General features: G+C 39.6%; 2 protein-coding genes across 2 annotated transcripts in view; both read left to right on the top strand.

The window, feature by feature from the left end:
- The first annotated feature begins 5,317 nt into the window (after positions 1-5,317).
- On the top strand, positions 5,318-6,527 carry LOC126376408 (adenosine deaminase 2-like). Its single transcript, XM_050023734.1, has 3 exons — positions 5,318-5,618; positions 5,775-5,970; positions 6,053-6,527. Exons 1-3 carry the CDS (start codon positions 5,318-5,320, stop codon positions 6,525-6,527), a joined length of 972 nt encoding a protein of 323 aa, XP_049879691.1.
- Positions 6,528-10,851: 4,324 nt separating this feature from the next.
- LOC126376249 (adenosine deaminase 2-like) overlaps positions 10,852-26,037 on the top strand; it is a 34,945-nt gene continuing 19,759 nt past the window's right edge. Inside the window, exon 1 of the mRNA XM_050023543.1 lies at positions 10,852-12,749. Within this exon, the coding sequence (XP_049879500.1) occupies positions 10,933-12,435 (1,503 nt within the window). The 5' untranslated portion in view covers positions 10,852-10,932 and the 3' untranslated portion in view covers positions 12,436-12,749. The remainder of the gene's footprint in view (positions 12,750-26,037) is intronic.

The following is a 26,037-nucleotide window of genomic DNA, read 5'->3' as shown; positions in this document are numbered from 1 at the left end:
AATACAAATAAATTTTTTATAACAATAATAAATTAAAGACATTATAAGTAGCAAAATATATATTTTTTTTAACTTAGAAGGAAGAAAGTTTTGGTTCAATAAAATGTTCTTTATTCTTTAAATACTTAACATTATACATTTAAAACAAATATTTCAAGTACTTATTTCATTTTAGTAGTCCCTCCAATGTGTTCATAACTTAAAAGGAGCACGACAGGTAACTCAAAAGTTTCCCTTCTGTACCACTAAAGGGGCACAACAGAGCATTAGAATTTACCCGTTCTACCACCAGGAGCACATTTTGGGTGTTCAGCGGAGCAATCGTCACTTGGTCCAAGAACTTCCACTGCTTAGAGCACAAACAGCTTAAAGCTTATGTTTTCGTTACATGCATGTTTTATATCAGTGGAGGTTCTTGGACAAGTTTCGCCCATTCTCCTTTCTTTCGAGGCGTGTTACAGTGTTTCTGTGGTATGTTATTTTATTACCCAAAGTTATATTTATTGTATACTTATTAGGTAGGTATGTCAATGATTCAGTTGGGTCGACCATGAAGGCTGTGTTTCCATTGACGCGGAGCTGTGCGGAGATGAGTGGAGACGTGCAGGAATCGACCAATCACCGTGAGGGAGAGAGTGACAGAGCGTTTTCGTTTTTCTCTCTCTCGAACGCTGTGATTGGTCAAATCCGCACATCTCCGCTCCTTGTCGCCCAGCTCCGCTTCAATGGAAACGCAGCCGAAGACAGTGATACGGCACCACCTATCACGTTGTTCTAACGGAAAGCTCGCTGAGGTGTGGGTACTTATTTCATACCCCACCTGGTAATATAAGCTACTGATACGTTCTATGTTTTTTAGTATTATAAAAGGAAACATCCGAAAATCGGACAATTGTTCCACCACTAAAACATATTGGTGCTAATTCCTGTACACACCATCTAATTTAATTTTAAATTATATCTGTCATTTTCTTATGCACCGAAAAGGAAAGGGACTGGTAATTGACAGGCATAAAATTTATGGTCATGTAAATTTTAGGCAGAAATTAAAAAAAAACCCTAAATCTTTGTTGGCCAATAACCCGACGGAATTAAGTTGACAGCACACGTCAAACGGGTTGAATATCAGCGAGATGCATATTTTATTCGCCCGGGTCATTCATTCCTTTTAAAATTAACAATTGTCAATCATCTGTCTCTTTCCTTTTCGACGGATAAGAAAATGACGGGTATAACTTAAAATAAAATTAGGAAGGACCTGCAGGAATCGGGGCCGTTGTTTTTGCAGTTACAAATGTATTTGCAGTTGGTAATCTGATTGTCGTCTATGTCGATATATGGAGACAATAGTTTTTCAACGGCAAAGTCAAAGCCGATCCCTCAATGCGCAAGTCGGACGCGCTCTTCGGATTTTTTATTCGCTCCCAATCCAGCACAGAAACCACTGGATAACTATTGTAGACATAGGTAGGCACCTGCGTCGTACTCAGCGATGTGCCGTGGGAATGTTCCCAAAGTGCGTACATTTCCGGCAGAAAAAGGAGCAGAAATTGTGTAAAGAGACTTTTAATGCCGAACGAATACAAGACGGAACAATTTCAACAAAAAAGCAGCCAGTGTCCGTACTATCAAAAACTTTTAACAACAGGAAGATTCCCACTTTGGGAAAATTCCTGGGAACGGCACCTCACTGCGTACTTCGTGAATCAGCTTTGACGGTGAAAACATCCATTGTATTTTATACCTTGAAACATTTCGAGTAAAGTTCTTATTAAGTGCAGAGACGACAAGGGGGAGGTGTAAAAAAGGACAAAATTATAAATTATGCTTACATTTTTGTATCTTGTCTCTGCTTACCCCGGTGGGAAATAGGCGTGAGTTTATGTATGTATGTGTTCTTCTATCGCGTTGTAAGGTGGATTACAAACCTCATCACTCCTAGTATCAGGGTTATTATTAAGCCGCCAAAGGCCCCTGACATGGCTCATTTAACGACTACTTACTTAAATCAGTAAGGTAACCAGAACAACGGATTAACGTGCCTTCTTCAGAAGGCACGGATCATTTTACTTTCGGACAATCAGGGGCCTGTTTAATAAAACTTACAATTGTAAATTACAACGACAATTTGATGTTCATTGCGTAGCTAATATGAAACTGCAAAATATTCGTGATCACACACTCCGCAATGTACATCAAATTGTCATAGTAATTTACAATTGTAAGTTTTATTAAACAGGCCCCAGGTAATCAGGTGAGCAGCCTATAATGTCTTAACCAAACTAGGGATCACAAAGTAATATTCGTGTTCTTTCCCTATCGGGATTCGAACCCGGGAACTCTGGATCGGGTTGTAAATAATGCAAATAATATAGAAGTGTGCATCCCCACCCCCACAGAGTAGTATTCATTGGAGTGTCGCTCCACAGGAGGGTGCTCTGTGCTAACGAACTCATTGTCTGTCATCCAACAGACTCTAGTAGTTACCCATCTACTATGTTATGTGCTCCTGGTACCTACATCATACTTGTGTGAAGGGGATATCTGCGCATTGTTTTCATATGGTATTGTACATAGTTCAGAGGGGGGGGAGGCTGGTGAACTAGACTCCAGCTCTGTCAAAGGTATTCTGTCAAAACATTAAATGTACCCATTAGTTATTAAGTGATCCTTTGTAAAGAGAGAAATAAATAAATAGAATGAATAATATACATAGAACGGCAATTCTCCGTCCCGCACAAATCCCTATCGGATACCGAGCAAGATTTACCACACCCCCTTTGGTCCTTCATCACCACCCATTAACGTCCTCACTGCTGGGGCACGGGCCTCCCCTATGGATGGATAGGGAGATCGGGCCTTCAACCGCCACGCGGGCCCAGTGCGAATTGGTGGTTATGAACGACTGCTAATGCAGCCGGGACCAACGGCTTAACGTGCCTTCCGAAGCACGGAGGAGCTCGAGATGAAAGCTTTTTTTTTTTGTGGTCACCCATCCTAAGACTTTGCGAAATATGCTTAACTTCAACAATCGCAGACCGAGCGCGTTTACCGCTCCGCCACCGAGCTCCTTTGGTCCTTACTTAAGTCTAAATGGCCACTAAGCCGCTAAGAAGTAAGAAGAAGCGCACACGAATTATCTTTCTCACTTGCACTTACGTGATAAGGCGGCATGCGGTGCGCTATATATGCGAAAGTAAAACCTCTTTTAAGACCTGTATAAAAACATAAGCTGGCTTAGCACCGTAAGCGCGCGACTCTTTCTCGCCTCGACGTACGTCACCCGTCACTGTCTCACAGTACTGCACAGAAAGAGACAGAGGATCTCTGTCGCGGCGAGAAAGAGTCGAGTGCTTATGGTGCTAAGCCCGCAGGAATACAACAAAAATATCTTATCTGTTGTCTTGTCACTCTTAAACTACTGGACCGTTTTAGATGAAATTTGGTATGGAAATATAGGGAAGAACATGATACTTTTTTACTAGAATTCAGGGATGGAAAGGGGATGGAAAACTACGTACCGCGCGCGATAAAGAACACCGCGCCCAGAATCGCGAGTGGCGGAAAGCTATAGATAGATTGAAGAAAAATCGACCTCCGTTTTCTGCTTTTTGTTTTATGTTACTTATTTGGTTTGCGCTAGATGAAATTAACAAATTGGAAATGGTATAAATTAATAAATAAACACTTTATTGTACATACATTAACAAGATATTGAAATTGCTTTGATATCAGGTACGAAAAACTAGCCAAGTGCGAATCGGACTAGCGTTTCGAGGGTTCCAGATCGCTACATACCTAAGGCTGAGTTATGGAGAACATTTTAAAGTGCAAATTTTTAACCTGAAGAAAAAACTAAGCCAATTAGGAAAATGCTAACATTAACCAGATTACGATTACATTAAACGATACAGCAGTTTTACAGATATAAATCCGTTTATTTTATAGTATATGAACGCGCCGCTCTTAACTCCGACGCCGCTGCGTCAAGTGTAACGAGGAGCTCGGTGGCGCAGCGGCTAACGCGCTCGGTCTGCGATTGTTGAAGTTAAGCAACTTTCGCAAAGGCCGGTTATAGGATGGGTGACTACAAAAAAACAATTTTCATCTCGAGCTCCTCCGTGCTTCGGAAGGCACGTTAAGCCGTTGGTCCCGGCTGCATTAGCAGTCGTTAATAACCATCAATCCGCACTGGGCCCGCGTGATGGTTTAAGGCCCGATCTCCCTATCCATCCACAGGGACGGCCCGTGCCCCAGCAGTGGGGACTCTAATGGGTTGATGATGAAGTAACTAACATTTCTTTATTTATCAAAACTTACAATTCCTCATGATTGAGGTTTCCGGCGACTGGGACCGCAATTAACAAGGACCGCGGTCCCACTCGCCGGACCCGTAAAAATTAAATATTTTCTTCCGGCGACAGGGACCACTCATAAATGATTGCTCAAATCAAAAAAAGTACAGTCAAACAAAAAAATTTAGATGTTATAATTGAAGAGAAATCCTTTTTTATTTAAAAACATAACATGACAGGATCATCCTAAATACCATAGTGCAGCTTATGTACATATCAACAAATGCCCACAATCTCTAAAGAGATAGGTAGATGTACAGCTACTTAAAGTACTTTTTTTATTCACATTGAAGTTATTTTACTCTTCTTCTATCTTGTGGGTTGTGAGTTAGATGACCAATCTCACCCACAACCTGGTGTCAGGGTTATTATTGAATCGCCAAAGGCCTGACACGGTTCAGCTATGTACTGAGACCCCTAAAAACAATTTACGAAAGTGAATAACGTGCATACTACCTAAATCTGTTATTTAAATACTACACGATTTTATAATGAATTTTAAACTAAGTACATAAGACACAACACACTAACACCAACACACAACACACACAGCAGTGACTAACACACAGTGGCTGAGCAGTGACTGAGCAGTGACTGAGCGGTCACCAAGCAATTACAACTTTTTGTGTTTTGAAAAATATTTTGGCACCGAGCATTTAGGAATTATGTCGAAAGTGTGGAAAGCTATATCCATAATAATACTAAATGAAATCACGCTTTCTAGCAGTTTGAATAATTGTGAAGACATATTAAAAACAAGAGAGAAATTAATACGCCAAGAATTCTCTCTGATGTGTGGTAGCAATGTAACTTTGAACGATAAGGAAATCAAGGTGAACAATATACTAATGCATCATAAGAAGAACCTGATTCACGAAGGCTTCGAAATCCCTGGTCGATTTTTGCCGTCGCATCATTTCTTCGATTTCAAAGAAGTGGTGAGACAGAGTCCGCTTTACAAGATGATGAGACTTATACCAAAAGGAGCGCTTTTGCACACTCATGACATGGGAGTAGCAAGGCCAGATTTCTTGCTCCAAGTGACCTACGAACCACTTTTGTACGTATGCTCTGACCACCCACCGAAGTTTCTTTTCTCATCAATATTGCCAAAGCATGCGTGTGACAGCGATTGGCAATTGATGACAGAAGCTAGAACTAAATTTGGGGATGTCAATAAATTTGATGCAGAGTTGAAGAAATATTTCTCGTTGGTAACCAGCGATCTTCGAGATGTGTATCCTGATGTGAACGCAGTTTGGCGTAAGCTTGAACAGGTTTTAGTCACTATTAAGCCTCTTCTTACTTACAAACCTATATGGGAGAGATATATACACGACGCTTTATATTACATGTATTATGATAACATCTGCTACGTCGAATTTAGAACTGGGTTGTTTGAACTTTACGATTTGTCAGGTAGAAAATATGACTATAGAGAAACTGTCAAGGTGTATAAAACAGTACTGGATAAATTCAGTCATAGATATAAAGATTTCTACGGAGGAAGACTGATATACTCGCCAAGTAAGTTGAGCTGGAGGACAATGAACATAACGAACGAGTTACAGAAAGCTGAAGAGTTGAAGAGAGAATTTCCTGATCTTATAGCAGGGTTTGATTTAGTGGGCCAGGAAGATCTTTCGGCAAATCTAGAGAAATATTTGGTCGACTTAGCGAATGAATCGCATTTGGAGTACTATCTCCACGCTGGTTCAACGGTTTGGTACTTGGTCTGACGAGAATTTGGTCGATGCCGTTCTTTTGAAGCCTAAGAGAATTGGTAACCCGCACGCTTTAGTGAAGCATCCTTTGCTCATGAATTTGGTGAAGCAGAACGATATTGCTTTGGAAGTCAATGTGATTTCAGACCAAGTATTGAATTTGGTGGACGACTTCAGGAATCACCCGTTGTCGGTTTTGTTAGCTTATGATATGCCAGTGGTGATAGCAAGTGATTATAATTTTCTTTGGGAGGCGAATTCTTTGACTCATGATTTTTACGTGATTTTTACTGGAGTGTCAAGCGAAAGGTCAGATCTGAGGCTCCTCAAGCAGTTAGCATTAAACTCAATGAAGTATAACACTGTAAAGGATAAAAGACCAATGGAGAAAATGTTTCAAGATAATTGGAACCAGTTTCTTGACCGAGTGTTAGAAAATTTTTCATAAAAAAGCTGCTAAGTACTTTGATTCTGATGAAGATAAAGGCAAAGACGTTTACTTTTTTAGTGACTATTGCTTCATATTAAAGTAATCTTTTCAGATTAAGTTTGTGGTTTTGACACGACGATATGGCTCACCACCTATCATGTTGGTCTAACAGAAAGCTTGGTAAGGTATGGGTACCCTGATTGGGATATAGTTGTGAGCATAATGTTATGTTGTTTTTGACCCTTTATAGGCATATCATACCTACAATACATCATCATCATTATCATCAGCCAGAGTTCTTCCACTGCTGAACATAGGCCTCCCCCAAGGCTAGCTGCAATGATCGATCCTGTGCTGCCCGCATCCAGCGTTTTCCCGCGACCTTCGGAAGGTCATCTGACCACCTTGGGGGCCTGCCGACGCTGTGCGCCTACAACACCTTTCGTATTTTTATTGCATATAAAAAAGAAATCGCGGTTGGCGGTGAAGCGGTTGGCAAGGTCGCATTGACTTGGTGATGCCTTACATGAACACAACGGCCACGCACCAAAACTACAAAATCTTCATCTCTCGTCATGGAATAAGAAAGAATACTACGTATAGACCCGCTACTCTCCGCTCCCCACCAGCAGTTGATACTTGTAACAGAGAACCTAAAAGATGACCTTGACATTGAAAGGGAGCGCAGGGCATTGTCGGTGCGTGGCAACATGCTGGTACATAGATTCACTCGTTGTACGGCTGATGTTAAAATAACGCTTTTCAAAGCCTTTTGTCAGAGTTTCTACACGAGTGGTCTATGGGCAAGTTTTACACAAAAATAATAACATGTTTAGGGTTCTGTTGAGGCTTCCACGTTTTTTGCAGCGCATCGGGTATGTTTGCGAACGCAAATGTCGATTGTTTTTATACACTTATGCGCAAAAAGACCACATCAGTGTTGCAGCGAATGCGGGGCAGCACCAATGGAATCCTAAAAATGATAGAGGCGAGAATGGACTCTGGTGTCTTTGGCCGATTCCTGGATCTGCACGTTAAACGGGTAGACCGAGGGATGGGCTAATTATTATAAAATTTTCACACCACATCATTGTTGTTGCTAACATAGTTTGTAAGTTACATTGTTACTAACAAAAATGGGCACTATCAGTCTGACATAAAAGATGTTTATTTTTATTTTATTTTATTTATTTTTATAGGTTTACCTCATTCCCCCTCGAACATAATTTGACAATCAGGTGATCAGCCTGTAATGTCCTAATCAAACTAGGGATCACAAAGTGATTCTTGTCATTGTTATCACCGGGATTCGAACCCGGGCCCTCCGGATCGTGAGGCCAACGCTCAACTACTGGACCACATATGTGTATAATATGTTAGGTTAAATGTAATCTTATCGAGCATACCAACAACGTGGCTTATAACTAAAAAAAAGTTGTTTTTTTAGTCTTTATCTATTCTATATCTGAGTATATCAATTCGATTTTCAAGTATTCATGATAAGTTATAAGACAATATTGGAAGAATATCCTATAAAATGATTATAAACTTAATAATGACCAAGGGAATATAGATACTTTGGGTTAATGGTTCCGCAGGGAGTTTTTTCTTTCCGCAGGGAGTTGAGGAGCTCGGTGGCGCAGCGGTAAACGCGCTCGGTCTGCGATTGTTGAAGTTAAGCAACTTTCGCAAAGGCCGGTCATAGGATGGGTGACCACAAAAAAAAAGTTTTCATCTCGAGCTCCTCCGTGCTTCGGAAGGCACGTTAAGCCGTTGGTCCCGGCTGCATTAGCAGTCGTTAATAACCATCAATCCGCACTGGGCCCGCGTGATGGTTTAAGGCTCGATCTCCCTATCCATCCATAGGAAAGGCCCGTGCCCCAGCAGTGGGGACGTTAATGGGCTGATGATGATGATGATGATATAAAACATAGAACATGTTGATCTGCTTGTCTTCCCGGGCATGTCGTACAATCCGACAGAGGGATTGTGTCCTTCCTTTTTAACATGATGGATAATTGTCATCATAAGGTTAAAAAAAACAAATCAAATCAAATATACTTTATTGCACAGAACCAAATTTCAACAATCAGACATAACACATGAATACAGTACAATTTGGGCGGCTTTATTGCTCTAGAGCAATTTCTTTCAGGCAACCACCAAAAGGAAAGAAAGAGGTTCATAATATCCATCTTGGGACTTCGTATCAACAGTGACTGCAAGTTGTCTTCTGATTACTTGTGGCTCTGCCTACCCCATTAGGCATTATGGGCGTGAGTTTATGTATGTTATTATCAGTACAGAAAATGGCATGCAAGTAACGGTTAACTTATCCAGTTGTTCCGCTGCGGGTTGGTGGAGGTTTTTGGACATGAAGCCATTACTGGTCATTTTTGGACAGTCACCTGAAGACGGAGGTCTCCTGAAAAAGCATCACAGGATCTCCAATTTTCCACTACATACATACAAACATAAACTCACGCCTATTACCCACGGGGGTGAGCAGCGACTGGGGGTTTCCATTTTATTTGATACTGACAAACTGGACATCATGTACTTAACAAAAAAAATTGGGTCATTACGATATAGGGTAAACCCTGAAAAAAAGGTCATTACGATATAAGGCTGGGACAGGGCCCACTGTTATGCAGTTTAAATTGTAAGTAGGCTTAAAGAAAATAATAAAAAAATATTAAGAAGAAAAAAGATTGAAGTAAATAAATAATGTTATTATTATTATATTTATAAATTATATATCATCTGCTCTTCTACCAATGCAATGATTTTCGAATTTATCGCAAGTCGCAGGTTTCAAACCTGGATAAATAGATGAGGCGTAGCCCAGTTGGTACAACGCTTGCCTCTCGATTTGAGATTGCAGGTTCACAGCACAGGCGTAAACCAATGATTGTCGAATTTGTTTTCGAATTCATGTTTGGATCATAAATGACTATCACGTGCTCAGCGGCGAAGGAAAACATCATGAGGAAACTCACATACTGAATACCCGAGAAATGTGTTTTCCGAAGTATGTCATTTATCCTGTAATTGGGATGGTTTTTTCTTCGTGTTGGAAGGTCAGACAGGCAGTCGCTTCTATAATAAAAACCGGACTTGGTAAATCTTCAGGTTAGGTAAGCGGACCCTGTGAAAAACTGGATGATGATTGTGATGAGATGATGATATTATCATCTGCTCTTCTCCAAGAATGTATATGATTAGGTTAAGTTCGAGTCGTTTATAGAGAAAAAATTAAAACATAATCCCTGTTCCTGGTGTGGTTAGGACATTACAGGCTGATCACCTGATTGTCCGAAAGTAAGATGATCCGTGCTTCGGAAGGCACTTTAAGCCGTTGGTCCCGGTTACTTTGTACTGATGTAAGTGAGTAATCGTTACATGAGCCATGTCAAGGGCCTTTGGCGGCTCAATCATAACCCTGACACCAGGGTTGATGAGGCTGGTATTCACTTCACAACCCACACGATTAGAAGAATAGTAAAGTCAAGGCTGTATGGTCCTCAGATCTTTGCCTGCCATATACCTATAACGCGAATTTAAATAATAACAATCTTTTTGCTACTTAATGTCAAATTGACGTGTATACATACTATTGAATTTGTTATAATATCTATTTTCTAAATTAACAGTTATTTAAATAATATTTTTTCATTATTTATTATTATGTGACAATAAAACTTTGAGTTTCAATATACTTGCAAGTTAAAAATCAAGTGTTAAAAGTTTTCTAGTAATGGGTATAGGAAATTCTCAAAGTAAGAATTGAAACCCACCCTCGGGGTAAATGCTGCTACTTAGGTACTTACTTCATAAGTAATAACAGACTTTCCAGGCTAAATTCCCAAAAAAGAAAATATATGGAGCTGTACAGATTTCCCTTTATTTGTGTGTACTTCTAAGCCACGACCACGGCTATCTCCTAAACATCACTTTTCGGAAGAATTTCGGATTAGTATTTTCTTGTTTCACACTTTTTACGCTCTAAAAAGAGTGAGATGTGGAGTGGTATTGTAGTTAGATTTTTTTAATTAAGCAAATACCTTCATAAAAAACACATGTATAATGATGCCTACAGATACAAAAGGTACAAAAAATTAGCTAAGTATTTACATCAATAAATGAAACTTTAAGGCATTCTAAAAAACTTAACTAAGCGTAAAATTGCATGGATGTTACAATTCTTTCTTTGTTATAGCAGTACAAGTTATAAGGACAAATTAAGCACAAGACTTTTTAAAAGAACGACGGAACCCAAACCGGATAATAATGAGTACATTGGTGCGCTCAAGTTATCATTTTTTTAGTCATCTACCTGCGATTGCCGAGTTCGTACGTTGGCCTTGCTCCGTTTACTGTCATTTATAAATGATTGTGTCGTGATTCGAAACCAAAAGTGACAATGTGGCGCTCAATAGGCTTCGTCGCACTAAACATACTCACAGTACTAGGTCGAGATGTGTCCGAGGTGCTTAAAGAAAGAAAAAATCTTCTAGAAACAGAAATGAGTATGATGCTCGGCAGAGATATAATTCTCAGCGACAGTGAAATTAAAGCGAATGAAATCATAATGAATTTAAAGTACGAAGTAATTGACAACGGCTGCAGAGACCCGGGAGTGTTCAATCTGTCGAAGCACTTCTTCGAATACAAAGAAGAGATAAAGAAGACTACATTGTATAAAATTATTAAAGCGATGCCTAAAGGTGCAGTTCTTCATGCTCATGACACAGCATTGCTCGATGCAGATTACATTCTCGAGCTGACGTATCTTCCTGATTTATACGTATGTTTCCAAGAAGAATACCCGTTATTTCTCTTCTCTGAAGATAAACCACGATCTACCTGCGACACTCGATGGCAGCTTTTGAAAGAAGCCAGATATTCCTCGGGAAATGTTGAAAAATTTGACGCGGAACTTCGTAAGCATTTCACCATAGAAGTGGACAACCCAAAAGCAGTTTACTCTAACATCAACACAGTTTGGAATAAATTCCAGCAGGTCTTCATCATCACCGAACCTTTGTTCAGCTACAAACCTGTATGGGAGAAATACTTCTACGACAGTCTGAAGAAGTTTAGAGAAGATAACGTAATGTACATTGAAATAAGAAGTGTTTTGCCTCAATTATACGATTTGGAAGGAAACATATATGACATCAAAGACACTGCAGTGAGTTATAAAAACGTCCTGGATCAGTTTAAGAAGGACTACCCAGATTTCTTCGGAGCCAAGCTTATATACGCTCCGTTGAAATTCGTGAATGATATTAGTGAGTACATAAAAACTGCTAAGGAGTTAAAGAATATGTTGCCGACCTTCTTTGCTGGGTTTGATCTGGTCGGCCAGGAGGATACGATGGTACCATTGAAAAAGTATATGCGTGAATTAGTAGAAGCAGAAAAGGATTTGGATTTCTTCCTTCACGCTGGTGAGACGAACTGGTACGGAACAGATTCTGATGAGAATATAGCTGATGCTATCGTCCTGAACACTAAAAGAATTGGTCACGCATTTGCTTTAACTAAGCATCCTTTACTTCTTAAGGAAGTGAAGAAGAGAAATATAGCTATAGAAGTGAATGTTATTTCGAATAACGTCCTGAAATTGGTTGATGACGTGAGGAACCATCCTTTGGCTACTTTCTTGGCAATAGACGCGCCTGTAGTGATTTCATGTGACGATCCTGGACTTTGGGGGGCAGAGCCCTTGACCCACGATTTCTACGTGGCTTTCGTTGGTGTGGCTAGCAAACATGCCGATCTTAGAGTTTTGAAGAAATTGGCTTTAAATTCTTTGTACTACAGCACAATTTACGATAAAGATAAGTTGGTACATGAGTTTGATATACGCTGGACTAAATTCATTGACAGCATTGTTCGAGATGTAAACGCGAGTTCGTAGTTGGCGTTTGAATTAAGTATATTTTCTATTTACAATGTCGAAGGTGAATATGCCTATTGTGTGATCTGTAAGGTGCATTTGTCAACAAAAGTTCGGACTTTGGACACGATAAATGCTTGGCTGACAAGACTTCTTGTCAATCTACTTAGATTTATGACTTGGGTCGTCCGTTATTATACTGGTATTATTAACAGTTATATTCCTAACAGCTGATGGTAGCATATAACAACCATGTTCATTTATTTAAGAACTATGTGTCCATAAGTAAAGTGGTATATTTTGGTCCATGGCAGTTTTTATCAATAAATCAACAAGTAAGCATTCTTTTGTTTTAATTTGTCTGCATTCTATGAAATGTGTTTAGTTATAAGTAACCCTATTATGTTTTTAATAATAGGGTATCGGTTCCGCATGAGTGCCTTAAAAACAGTTAAGCGAAAGTCGGGCTTTAAAGTGCAGGGTTCCATATTTACCCGTGATATTTTCAAAGCTTAATGTTTCGCAAATTAATCGAGCCGTGGTAGCCCAGTTGGTAGAACGCTAGCCTCTCACTTTAAGGTGGCAGGTTCAAATTCAGCACAAGCTTAAACCAATGATTGTCGCATTTGTTTTCGAATTCCTGTTTGAATCATAAATGATTATCACGTGCTCAGCGGTGAAGGAAAACATCGTGAGGAAACCCACGTTTCCGAGAAATGTATTTCCAGAGTGATCTAACCTGTATTGGGCTGGTTTTCCCTTCGCGGGTTGGAAGGTCAGACAGGCAATTGCTTCTGTAAAAAACCGGACCTGTCAAATCTTCAGGTTAGGTAAGCGGACTCTGTGAAAAACTGGGTAATGTTAGAAAGATGATGAAATTCCACTTGATGTAACTATGTATGATTCAGCATCCCCCTCTGTATTCTGTGTAGTATCACTAACACCTGTACGTATCAATTTTATCGATTCCCGTGAAGTTAATCTTAATTTTGTTTCCAAAACACGTTTTATGTTTCATAATCATAATTAATGGATGTAAGTTGTTACTAAGGTACAGTGTGTACTTACGTACGGTGTTCTGTACGAATACTGAGGTGGATGATTCGGGCCATGATTCTGAGTTAATATCAAATTCTAATTCAAAATATTAAAAAAAAAGAAGAAAAAGAGGAGAAGAACTTCCCGACGAAAAATTCATAAAAAAATTTTAGTGTTTTTTTATAATTTTAAGTTCCATACTTTTTCGACGGAAAATTACACTTACTTGATATCGACTCAGAATCATGGTCTGAATCATCCCTTAAAGTTTTCTTTACTTTATGCCACTGTGTTGACACTCTAAAAAATTAAGTACCTATATACATCATTTCTATAACTTTTATCACTGATTTATCGTTCAATGGTACTACCCTGTTGAATTATCTGCAGCTTACGTAATTTTAATTGTTATAAATTACTTCTATCTCTTACTATCAATTATTGCCACTTAATACTGATAACATACAATACAGTTTCCGTACAAACTGCCGAAAATAAACAAAGATAATCTAGGGGAGACTTTCATATTGCCGCATTGCAACCCGTTTGACGTGTGCTGTCAAATTATTGGCCGTAGCAATTTTTTTAGAGGGGTGTTTTAGATTTCTGCGTAAAATTGAAGTGTGTTCCATAATTTTTATGCCTGTCGATTACCTGTTCCTTTCTTTTTCAGCGGATAAGAAAATGACGGATATAATTTTAAATTAGATGTATAGGAATTATATACCTACCAGCCGGATCTGCATGATAACCGAATTATATCGAGCGCTTCGACCAATAAACGATACGAATGCTATCTACGTAGATGGACGTCAAACGGCTATTGGTCGAAGGCCTCGATATAATAGGCTAGTTTCCAACTAGTCAAATCAGTTACTTTTTACTAAACGTCAAAACACGAAATTACTATGGAATTTGTATGAAAAAGCACTCTGTGACGTCATAGAAAAACGCGACAAAATGTCGGACTTATTATTACGTTTTTCTTGATTAAAATTCATAAATAAGTTTAATAGAAAAAAGAAAATGTTTTTCGTTAGTTTTAGATGTGTCTTTATTTAGTAATCAGAATTTCATAATTTATCTTGAACCTAGTACACGACCCAATTGGCGCCGCGCGCGGCGTGGTTACCGTGCAGAGCCTACTGGCGTAACTATGCGCGAGAGTTTATTAGCGTAACGAATTATCGTTTCGTATATCTTTAGATAGGTAATCTTATACTATTATACCCAACTGATTGCTACTTGTCGAGTATTAGTAACATTGATAAGGTTTTCTGCAACAATTATGTATATTGATATCGAATTTTTAAGGCCAAGGTCATACAAATGTCAAGTTTTTTTTTAATACTTAAGTAAGTATTTAAGAAAATACCTCATCATCATCAGCCGTACGACGCCCACTGCTGGGCATAGGCCTCCCCCAAGGATCTCCACGACGATCGATCCTGCGCTGCCCGCATCCAGCGGCTTCCCGCGACCTTCACCAGATCGTCGGTCCACCTTGTAGCGGCCCTACCCACTGAGCGTCGTCCGACACGTGGTCGCCATTCCAGAACCTTTCCGCCCCATCGGCCATCGGTTCTCCTCGCTACGTGTCCTGCCCACTGCCACTTCAGCTTTGCAATTCTCCGAGCTATGTCGGTGACTTTAATAAGAAAATAATACCTTTTACAAATTAATAGTAGATATACATGTTATTACTTCTTCTTTTATCGTGTGGGTTGTGAGGTCTGCTTCGGAAGGCACATTAAAGCCGTTGGTCCCGGTTACTACTTACTGATGTAAGTTTGTAGTCGTTACGTGAGCCTTGTCAGGGGCTGTTGGCGGCTCAATCGCTTGCCTCTCAGTTTGAGGTTGCAGGTTCTAACCCAGAACAGGCCTAAACCAATGATTGTCGAATTTGTTTTCGAATTCATTTTTGGATCATAAATGATTATCACGTGCTCAGCGGTGAAGGAAAACATCGTGAGGAAACCCACATTCCTGAGAAATAAATTTTCGGAGGTATGTGACTTAAACTGTATTAGGATGGTTTTCCCTTCGCGGGTTGGAAGGTGACAGGCAGTCGCTTCTGTAAAAAACCGGACCTGTCAAATCTTCAGGTTAGGTAAGCGGACCCTGTGATGGATAAACAGGTAAAAAGTTTTTGGTAAAAAGTTATGATAAAAAAATCGAAAGGAAATATTTTAAATGTATAAGTTAACCCACCATTGAAAAAAGTGTCTCACTTTTTACAACGTTTTAACGAATTGACACAGTAATTAAAGCTCACGGTTGACTTGCGCACGAGTCATTAGTGAAATGAACTGTGGTGGCGGCGGCGCCTAGATGAAAGTGATCGTAGCTTTGGAAAAATAAAAAACAAAACTACTGTTTATTTAATGGTCCTTGTCATTGGTGTAAATTAAGATACGTATACCTTAAGTATGAAATAAAGAAACTTTTATATTATTCTCAGATATTATTGAAGGACGACACAGCATACAGGGAGTTAGTGAAACCGTAACGAATACTGAGGGGAATGATTCAGACCACGATTCTGTATAATTTCTCCTCTCAGACGACGCCCTGAGCCGAGGTTCGCGCCCAACTGGGCACCCTCAGGCCTGTCGTCTTAAACGTTGTACCGGGTGAGAGCCTTCAGCGTTCCCCATTTGTCCGACCAAGTAGTTAATGCCATGTGCCACAAAATCTACAATAAATCTTGACGGGCTTTTTTTACTGACAGGAGTTTTCGGTCCTACTCAACCTAGGGACAGTCTCACAAAGCCATAACCTCTTTGACTGCTCACCGGGAATGGAATCCTAATCAAATTTTCATCCAGACATCTTCGGCCTTACAAATAAATCTGTTGTAACTTTTTATACCGATAATAACCTAAGAATAAGCATTATAATAAACTCTGAATAGCTTATACCTTGGTGTAACGTCTCATACTATCGCTAAACCAACCCTCAACCTAGTTTAAGTTCGGAATAACCTAAAACTGAGTGGCCCAATAGGAAATAGGCGTGATCTAATGTAAGTATGTTAAAAATCAAGTGGTGTAGTTTTATATGCGCGGGCGCAGTCACGGTCGATGTGCGGTGACGTGTGGCGCGTCTGTATAAAGCGTGAATGTTCACAGTTGCGCACGATTTGACGCCGTCTGCGCTCTAATTGGTCACTCCTGGAAGAAAACGTATCAACTCAGTCATATTCAAATAATAATAATATAACACTTTACTGTATATACATTTACAAGAGATTTACAGGAGAAACTTATTTTAAGGTGGGAAAACGCAGCCTTATCGCTAAGAGCGATCCCTTTCAGACAACCTGCGGCAGAGGATACCTACAATAATACACTTGAACAACTGCTGTGTAGCGCGCAAAAAAATGAATAAAACAAAATTAAACAAAATAATTTGTCAAAAGATTATATACCTACTACTTACCTAAAATGCTTCGCAATCATCGAATTTTTTTTAAGCGAATACTAATTTCCGCGTTCAATTGTTTTGTTCACGCAAAAACAACTGAACAGCAATTTATAAAGTACCTACTTTGTTCTGAATTCAAATTTTGATAGGCACCTTAGCCGTGGTGCGTTTTTCAGTTTTTCACTAATATCTCTAAAACGGTGCATCCTAGCGAAAAAATTCTTCAACTGAATAAAAGCTCACAAAATTTTCTACAACTTTGTTAGTACACACTACTCTGAATTACCACCTGTTTTCGAGCTACAGTTCCCAGAAGTCCCCTCTAGCCCTGTCCCCCAGAGTTTGATAGAACTTTGCCAGAATCATAGGACAAGTATAAGCTATCATTACATGCAAGTCTCATCAGTGGAGGTTCTTGGACCAAGTTCCAAGTTGCTGATAAGCTTATATGCTAATGATGACGATTTCTTGCAATAGGCAATAGCTTAGGCGGTCTCTATCGGAGAGGTGTATATTTATTTTTCTTGTTATTATCATTCAGATCAAATTCAGGAAGCAATATAAAAAAAATCGGTAAGATACTTTTGGAAGGGGTAAAAGGCATGAAACTTGAACTTAGCTACCGAGAAACAATGGCGCTGCAGAAGTAAATTGACTATAATTCGCTTACATAAAGATTTTTTTTGTTTTTTTTTTTATGTTTCGGATTCTGGAAAAGATCCTCTTTGAAATGATATACAATATGATACATAATTATTTATGTAGACTTAGTTATCCAGCAACAAATCTTGAGCTGATTTTAGCTCCCACTGTATTTTATCACATTTTTAGCCAGGACAAACATGGCCGTAAAAAAAGAACCCCGGGACAGAATCTGATAGAACTTTGCCAGAATCATAGGGAAAGCATAAGCTTTCATTACATATAAGTCTCATCAGTGGAGGTTCTTGGACCAAGTTTCATACAAAAGTGCCCATTGTCATTTGTAGGAGAAACTTCATAAGAAGTCAAAAAACAAATGAGATATTAATTTAACTCCTTGTAAAATACTAATTTAGCGTTATGAGAGATTGCTCTAATCATTATCGTAGGCGTTTTTTTTACCACTATACCATTATTATTATGATAGAACAAGGTATAATACTGTACTGCTATACATTTTGTTCCACACCGCATACATCGCAAAAAACCTTATAACCTAACCGGTTTTGGGCTGATTTTGCCATCGTAGATTGCAAGGTCACATAGGCAGTCTTTCCTGGAAAAAACCGGACCTATTCAATATTCAGGTTAGGTAAGCGGACCGTGTGTACACGGGATAACGTTTGTTTCCTGGTAGTGGTTGTCTGTAAGAAATTGTTCTAGAGCAATAAGGCCACCCAATTTGTACTGTATGCATGTGTTAAATCTGATCGTTAAAATTAAGTCCTGTGCAATATAAAGTGTATTTGATTTGATAATAATAGGGACTTAAGCCAAAAAAATTTTCGAGGCAAGAGTGAATGAGTGAGTGAAGTGAAGAGAGTGGGTGAGTGGGTTGAGTGTTTTAGGCATTATTTGAGATTGAGCGTTCCTTAAACCACATCTCTGGGTTAACCTAACCTGAAGATTTGACAGGTCCGACTTTTTACACCAGCGATTGTCTGTCTGACCTTCCAAGCGCGAAGGGAAAACCAGCCCAATACAGGTTAGGTCACATACCTCCGAAAATTGCCTCACGACGTTTTCCTTCACCGCTGAGCACGTGATGATCACTGGGTACGTACAAGTATACTGTGTAGAATATCTTTTTGTTTTTTCTTAAGTTACACCAGTTTACACACTCGCCGGTGACAATTAAGACGTGTTCACACATCAGCTCCAACGCGTTCATTAGGTGTCTTTTATAATTGGTGTCAAACGGTGTACGAACAAGATTTATCGTTTGACAAGTTAACGGCGACTGTTCTGACTATTTCTATTTACTTCTATCGTGTGGGTTATGAGGTGGATTACCAACCTTTTTTTTATTATTTTGACGTGACTTATTGTAGATTTGCCGCAGATGGCTTTAACTACTTAGCCGGACAAATGGGGAGCGCTGAAGGCTCTCACCCGGTAGCCTCAACCACTGGACCACGGAGGCCGATTTCTATTTAAATAACCATCCTTGATTAAAAAAAAAACAAAGCGTCACCCCTTTATCCTCAAAGGGGTAGGCTAAGGGGTCTAGTACAGTCATGAGCAATATAATGTACCCACTTTAGGACTCTGTCGCACTAACATATTTGACATTTAGTGAGACTTACAATACAATTTGTCAAAAACATCATGTGACATGGTACCAAAGTGTATGCATATTGATGCTCGTGACCGTACACCCACTCTTGGCCAGCTACGTTTAAGCACACCCGGACACTTAGCTCAGACGCTGGTGGGGAGCGGAGAAGAAGTTAGTGATTATTTAGAAGATATGAATGCATGGGATGGGAATGTCTGAGAATTGATATTAGGCAGCTAATTTACTCAATTGTACATATTTTTTTAAAGAACGTCTAGAGCCCTGTGCCGAGGTTTTTCTTGCAGCTTCTTTTCCCCGTCTATACAGGTTGTGAGAAGCTGCAGTAGTTTTAGACGGATGAGACGTTCGTTATGTAAAAATTGACGATTCAGAGTGTAACTATGTTACCTACTGAATAAAGATATTTTTGAATTTGAATTTGAGAGTTGCCGTTCTATACGTAGTATTGTTCCTTGTTGTATGGTTTAAGTCTTATGTAATATGGGAGGGGGGGGTGTATTGCTATTAATCAGACACCTGGGGCCTGTTTAATAAAACTTACAATTGTAAATTACAATGACAATTTGATGTACATTGCGGAGTTTATGATCACAAATATTTTGCAGTTTCATATTAGCTACGTAATGAACACCAAATTGTCGTTGTAATTTACAATTGTAAGTTTTATTAATCAGACACCAGTAGTTGGACGTCATTTGTTTACTTTATAGTGTCTCTTTCACAAGATACGCATTATAGTAAGTACATTTAACGTTTGACCAACTTCCCTCCGTATTGCAAAACGTAAATATCTCATTAGTATTTTTAATACGTGGTGATAAAAAAAAGATCAATACCTATCGCGTTCTAGTTTTAAATGTATGTCTCGAGTAGGTCAGGGACGAAACAAGATATTAGGGCTTATACAGATGACATATCATCATCATATACCCACTGCTGGGCACAGGCCTCCTCTCAATCAAACGGAGAGGGTATGGAGCATACTCTACCACGCTGCTCTACTGCGGATGGAGGTGTTTTTACGGCTAATAGCCGGGACCAACGGCTTAAAGTGCCCTCCAGCGAAACTAGCTGGTCAAATAGCTGGGTTAAGTACTTATTTACCTTTCTACTTACATAAATAAGCCCACGCCGTCAACTTGCAGCCATTTTGGATTTGATACGAAGTCTTCAGACGGTTGTTGAACCTTATAGCGACAGATGACCAGCATATCCCCCATATTATGAAGGTCCTACGATACATAGGTACAAACATAAGGTACTTAACGAAGACCTCCGTGGTCTAGTGGTTACCGAGTTAGGCTCACGACCTGGAGGTCCGGGTTCGATTCCCGATGGGGTTATTATCGAAATCACTTTGTGAGACTGTCCTTTGTTTGGTAAGGGCTTTGCAGGCTTGAATCACCTGATTGTCTGAAAAAGTAACATGATTTCGTGCTTCGGAGTGCAAGTTAATCTGTTGGTTCCGGCTAATAGCCGTAAAACAGCTCCACTAACCCACAGTGGAGCAGCGCGGTGGAGTATGCTTCATATGCGGATATAGGCTGTTTATGTATGTATGACTAATCAAACTCTATATAAGTTATCTTTTATTCATACACATTCAAATTCAAAAATATCTTCTATTCAGTTGTTAACATAGTTACACTTTGAATCGTTAAATTCTACATTACGAACGTCACATCCGCCTAAAACTACTGCAGCTTTTCACAACCTGTATAATAGCCGGGGAAAAGAAGCTGCAAGAAAAACCTCGACTCATTAACACCTCCTTTATAAGTGAGAATCATGCATGGGTGCCTGTAGGAAACCGTACCTAAATTGATCTGCGATACTAATATTGCAATATGACTGACGTAATAGTTATCTATGTTAATTCCGAGAATCATAACGCATTTTATTGCTATAGTAAACAATATTCCATTACTTATCCGGGTAATGTGAGTCCAAGGGTAAGTACCTAGTAAACTTAGTCTGACGCAAATAAAAGTAATTTAGAAAATAAAAGCGGCCAAGTGCGAGTCGGACTCGCCCATGAAGGGTTCCGTAACAGCATCATCATCATCAGCCCATTAACGTCCCCACTGCTGGGGCAAGGGCCTTCCCTATGGATGGATAGAAAGATCGGGCCCGGACCCAGTGCGGATTGATGGTTATTAACGACTGCTAATGTAGCCGGGACCAACGGCTTAACGTGCCTTCCGAAGCACGGAGGAGCTCGAGATGAAAACTTTTTTTTTTGTGGTCACCCATCCTATGACTGGCCTTTGCGAAAGTTGCTTAACTCGCAGACCGAGAGAACATAATATAAAAGTAAATTACGGTTTACGATTTATGATGTATTAAAAAAAAACTACTTACTAGATCTGGTTCAAACCAATTTTCGTTGGTAGTTTGCATGCTAATCTACATCATATTATATTTGTTTTAGTTATATCCTCCTCTTATTTTAGAAGTTACAGGGGGGGGGGGGGACACACATTTTACCACTTTGGAAGTGTCTCTCGCGCAAACTATTCAGTTTAAAAAAAAATGATATTAGAAACCTTAATACCATTTTGGAAGACCTATCCATAGATACCACACACGTATGGGTTTGATGAAAAATTTTTTTTTGAGTTTCAGTTCTATGTATGGGGACCCCCAAAATTTATTGTTTTTTTTTTCTATCATTGCGTAAAAATCTTAATGCGGTTCACAGAATACGCATATTAATCAAGTTTCAACAGTATACTTAGCTATTATAGTTTCGGAGAAAAGTGGCAGTGACATACGGACGGACGGACAGACATGACGAATCTATAAGCGTTCAGTTTTTTGCCATTAGGCTACGGAACCCTAAAAATAAAAGATATACGAATGTTTATGTTACAAGACTAATCAGGGTTCCGAATCAAAATGGTAAAAAGGAACCGTTCTGGTGTAAGTCTTCCGGTCAAAAAGCGATCAACCCCGTTCTTTTTATTTACATACATAAACTCACGCCTATTTCCCATCGGGGTAAGCAGAGACTATGGAATTCCATTTGCTTCGATCCTAACACACTTCTCTAGCTTCATCCACATTCATCAATCAACAAATATTGACAATTATGATAATTATAGACATTTTGAGAATACCAAAATAGTATAATATATTTTTATTAATAATACATTTTTTTATCAACGATAATTGATGAATGTGGAGGAAGCATCCACATTCATCAATCAACAAATATTGACAATTATGATAATTATAGACATTTTGAGAATACCAAAATAGTATATATTTTTATTAATAATATATTTTTTTATCAACGATTGATGAATGTGGAGGAAGCAAGAGAAGTGTTTCAGGATCGAAGCAAATGGAATTCCATAGGAACTAGGCGTGAGTTTATGTGTGTTCAGAATACTTGAGAATCAAATCTTCTGTGACTAAACATACATTCTACCAACTTATATCATGCGGTTACTCCAACGTCATCGTATTATTATCAAAAAGGAAGTGACACATACTTAGTAGCTGGAGTACTACACAAGAAGTCGCGCGGATTTTAATGGAACTAAATGACAAGGCATAATAATTCTATGCAGATACGCGACGCCAGCGCCGCGGCGGCGGGTCTTCATGAGTCGGACTATACTTAGTACCGTAGGTATACTAAACGAGCTTCAGTCTCCATTCATAGTTCATACAGACATAGATAACAAGTTATGACTTAGCAGTTAATTATAGATTATTCATCCTTACTCTGTTATAAGTATAAATTAGTACCAACAAGCATTGATATTACATTATATTATGCTCCGTGGTCCAGTGGTTGAGCGTTGGGCTCGCGATCCGGAGGTCCCGGGTTCGAATCCCGGTGGGGACATATCACAAAAATCACTTTGTGATCCCTAGTTTGGTTAGGACATTACAGGCTGATCACCTGATTGTCCAAAAAGTAAGATGATCCGTGCTTCGGAAGGCACGTTAAGCCGTTGATCCCGGTTACTACTTAATGATGTAAGTAAGTAGTCGTTACATGAGCCATGTCAGGGGCCTTTGGCGGCTCAATAATAACCCTGACACCAGGGTTGATGAGGTTGGTAATGTACCTCTCAATCCACACGATAGAAGAAGAAGAATATTATGCTACGATACAACGTACCTAGTGAGTACATAGAAACTAGGGATTGCATCTCTAAAGTAATTCTTTTTCTGTCGGGATTTGTGTCCGGTTAATGGCAATAGGCTCAACCCCTATAGCTGGCGAGGAGTGTGTATTACTCTGGGATAGTCTATATCTCTGCCTACCCCTTCGGGGATACAGATTTGATGCAACGTTATGTTGTTATCAATTCTTATAACCAATAAATATTAAATAGGGACAAAAGTCCTGGAAACCGTGAAAACTAGAATTCAAAGACGTGAAGTGGAATTCAGTGGTTTAGAGCCCTAGCCGGGGTTCGAACCCGTCACACTTAGATATAAGTCAGACGTTCTCCGAACAGCGCTATCACAGACAATGCTTCATGTCTCAGACTCACAAAAAAAAAGATAACATTGATATATTATCGGGTCCGTCAATTGACACCATTTTCTCTTCGTTTTTTGAGTAATATCGATTTTTTATTCCGACGAACGCGAGTGACTCTTGACTTTAGATAAGTGTAAATATTTCTACTTTAATACACTATCTTACACACACAATTCTATGAACTATATCTATGTATTTAATTATAAGCTGCTAGCTTTTGCCCGCGGCTTCGCTCGCGTTAAATTCGGGGTTCCCTTTTCATAATGTACCAATTCGTGGCTGACTTGGAAACAGACGTATTTGCAATTTTTTGCTAAAACTGTTTGTTTCTTATCGACAGTAACAAAAGGTGCAAATCAGATTCGCAATAAAATTCAGATGCGTCAGTTAGCGACGTCAGCATCAGAATTTTTAACTTCCTACCTTGAAAACTGCCAAAAGTCCCATATAAAATTTCACTCTCTCTTTGAAGGTGGCAGATTTCCAAAAAAGTGTTTTTTTTTTATTAGTCCGCATTGGTATTTTGAGCTTTCTACCTTGAAAATTGCGGAATGCTCTATACAAGATTTCACCTCCTATTTTAGGGAAGTGGGGGGTTAGAAAGAGATAAAAAGCAGCCTATGTCACTCTCCATCCCTTCAACTATCTCCACTTAAAAAGACACGTTAATTCGTCGCTTCGTTTTGCCGTGAAAGGCGGACAAACAAACAGACACACATACACTTTCGCATTTATAATATTAGTATGGATAGCTCCATTGAGGTCGACGATTTCTTTCATTCAGCGCTTATTTTTATCGAAAACTTTACGTCGTAAACACGTGAACAGGCAGCGGAGAGCAGGTGAGAGACCTCCACGCTCTGTATGGAGAATCCGGGGAGTGCTTTAGTCTTAAATGGCCGCTAAAGAGTAAGGGAGACGGTCAAGTAGTTAATACCATCATTTTTTTTATTTATTCAAAGTAACAATAAACATATTACAATCAAAAAGGTGTCTCATAAACCTAACGACAGGTATTTCTGTACACCGCAACTCATCGTCTGTTTTTACATTTTGTAGATCATCATCATCATCATCAGCCCATTAACGTCCCCACTGCTGGGGCACGGGCCTTCCCTATGGATGGATAGGGAGATCGGGCCTTAAACCATCACGCGGGCCCTGTGCGGATTGATGGTTATTAACGACTGCTAATTAAGTAAATTAAAGACAAAAAAAAACGACTGCTAATGCAGCTAATACATTTTGTAGGTACATAGATACAATAAAGATATACTAAATAGATAGATGAGTACACACGGTAGTAGAAGAAGTAGGTACTTCGCTCGTTACCGCTTGCTAAACAAGTTGAACCTCACACGACATAACTATAAATAAATACTGACGATTATACTCGACCTCTCTGAAACAAACCTGCTAGAAGTCACTTTAAAAAAGCCTCGGAGAGCAAGGGAGAAAAGGAGCGAAGCGATAAGATAGAACAAATTAATCCATATGGAGCCGTTTTCGACACAGCGGGAGCGGCGCGCGGGACTTAACGTGCTTAACGTGCCCTCCGAAGCACAGATCATCTTCTGTCGGACATTCAGGTGATCAGCCTGTAATGTCCTAACCAAACTAGGGATCACAAAGTGATTTTTGTGGTGCGGGTTATGAGGTGGATTACCAACCTCATCGACCCTTGTGTCAGGGTTATTATTGAGCCGCCAAAGGCCCCTGATATAGCTCATGGAACGACTACATACTGACATCAGTAAGTAGTAACCGGAACCAACAGCTTAACGTGCCTTTCGAAGCACGGATCATCTTACTTTCAGACAATCAGGTGATCAGCCTGTAATGTCCTAATTAAACTAGGGACAACAAAGTGATTTTTGTGATATGTCCCCGATTAATCCCCTGGGGGATTAAAACGGCCACATGGGAGCAATTCATCTAAGAAAGCAATATTGCAATTTGACATTTGCGCATGTAAAAGTATGTGCGCAATGCAAACAAATGTTCAACAGCCTCCGTGGTCTAGTGGTTAGAGCGTAAGGCTCACGATCTGGAGATCCGGGTTCGATTCCCGATGGGGACATTGTCGAAATCACTTTGTGAGACTGTCCTTTGTTTGGTAAGGACTTTTCAGGCTTGAATAACCTGATTGTCCGAAACAGTAAGATGATTCCGTGCTTCAGAGGGCACGTTAAGCCGTTGGTCCCGGCTATTAGCCATAAAAACACCTCCACCAACCCGCATTGGAGCAGCGTGGTGGAGTATGCTCCATACCCCCTCCGGTTGATTGAGGGGAGGCCTGTGCCCAGCAGTGGGACGTGTATAATATAGGCTGTTTATGTATGTAGATGAACTGCTTCGATGTGGCCATTTTAAT

Source organism: Pectinophora gossypiella, chromosome 20, assembly GCF_024362695.1.
Source record: "Pectinophora gossypiella chromosome 20, ilPecGoss1.1, whole genome shotgun sequence".
Lineage (NCBI taxonomy): Eukaryota > Metazoa > Arthropoda > Insecta > Lepidoptera > Gelechiidae > Pectinophora > Pectinophora gossypiella.
Note: the sequence above shows the minus strand (reverse complement) of the source record. Positions and strands in the feature narration are given on the sequence as shown.

Coding starts and splice junctions, on each gene's coding strand:
- LOC126376408 (XM_050023734.1), top strand. CDS start 5,318: ATGATGAGACTTATACCAAAAGGAGCGCTTTTGCACACTCATGACATG. Junction 5,619..5,774: donor TGATGTGAACGCAGTTTGGC/GTAAGCTTGAAC, acceptor ACGATTTGTCAG/GTAGAAAATATGACTATAGA. Junction 5,971..6,052: donor TTTCCTGATCTTATAGCAGG/GTTTGATTTAGT, acceptor TCGCATTTGGAG/TACTATCTCCACGCTGGTTC.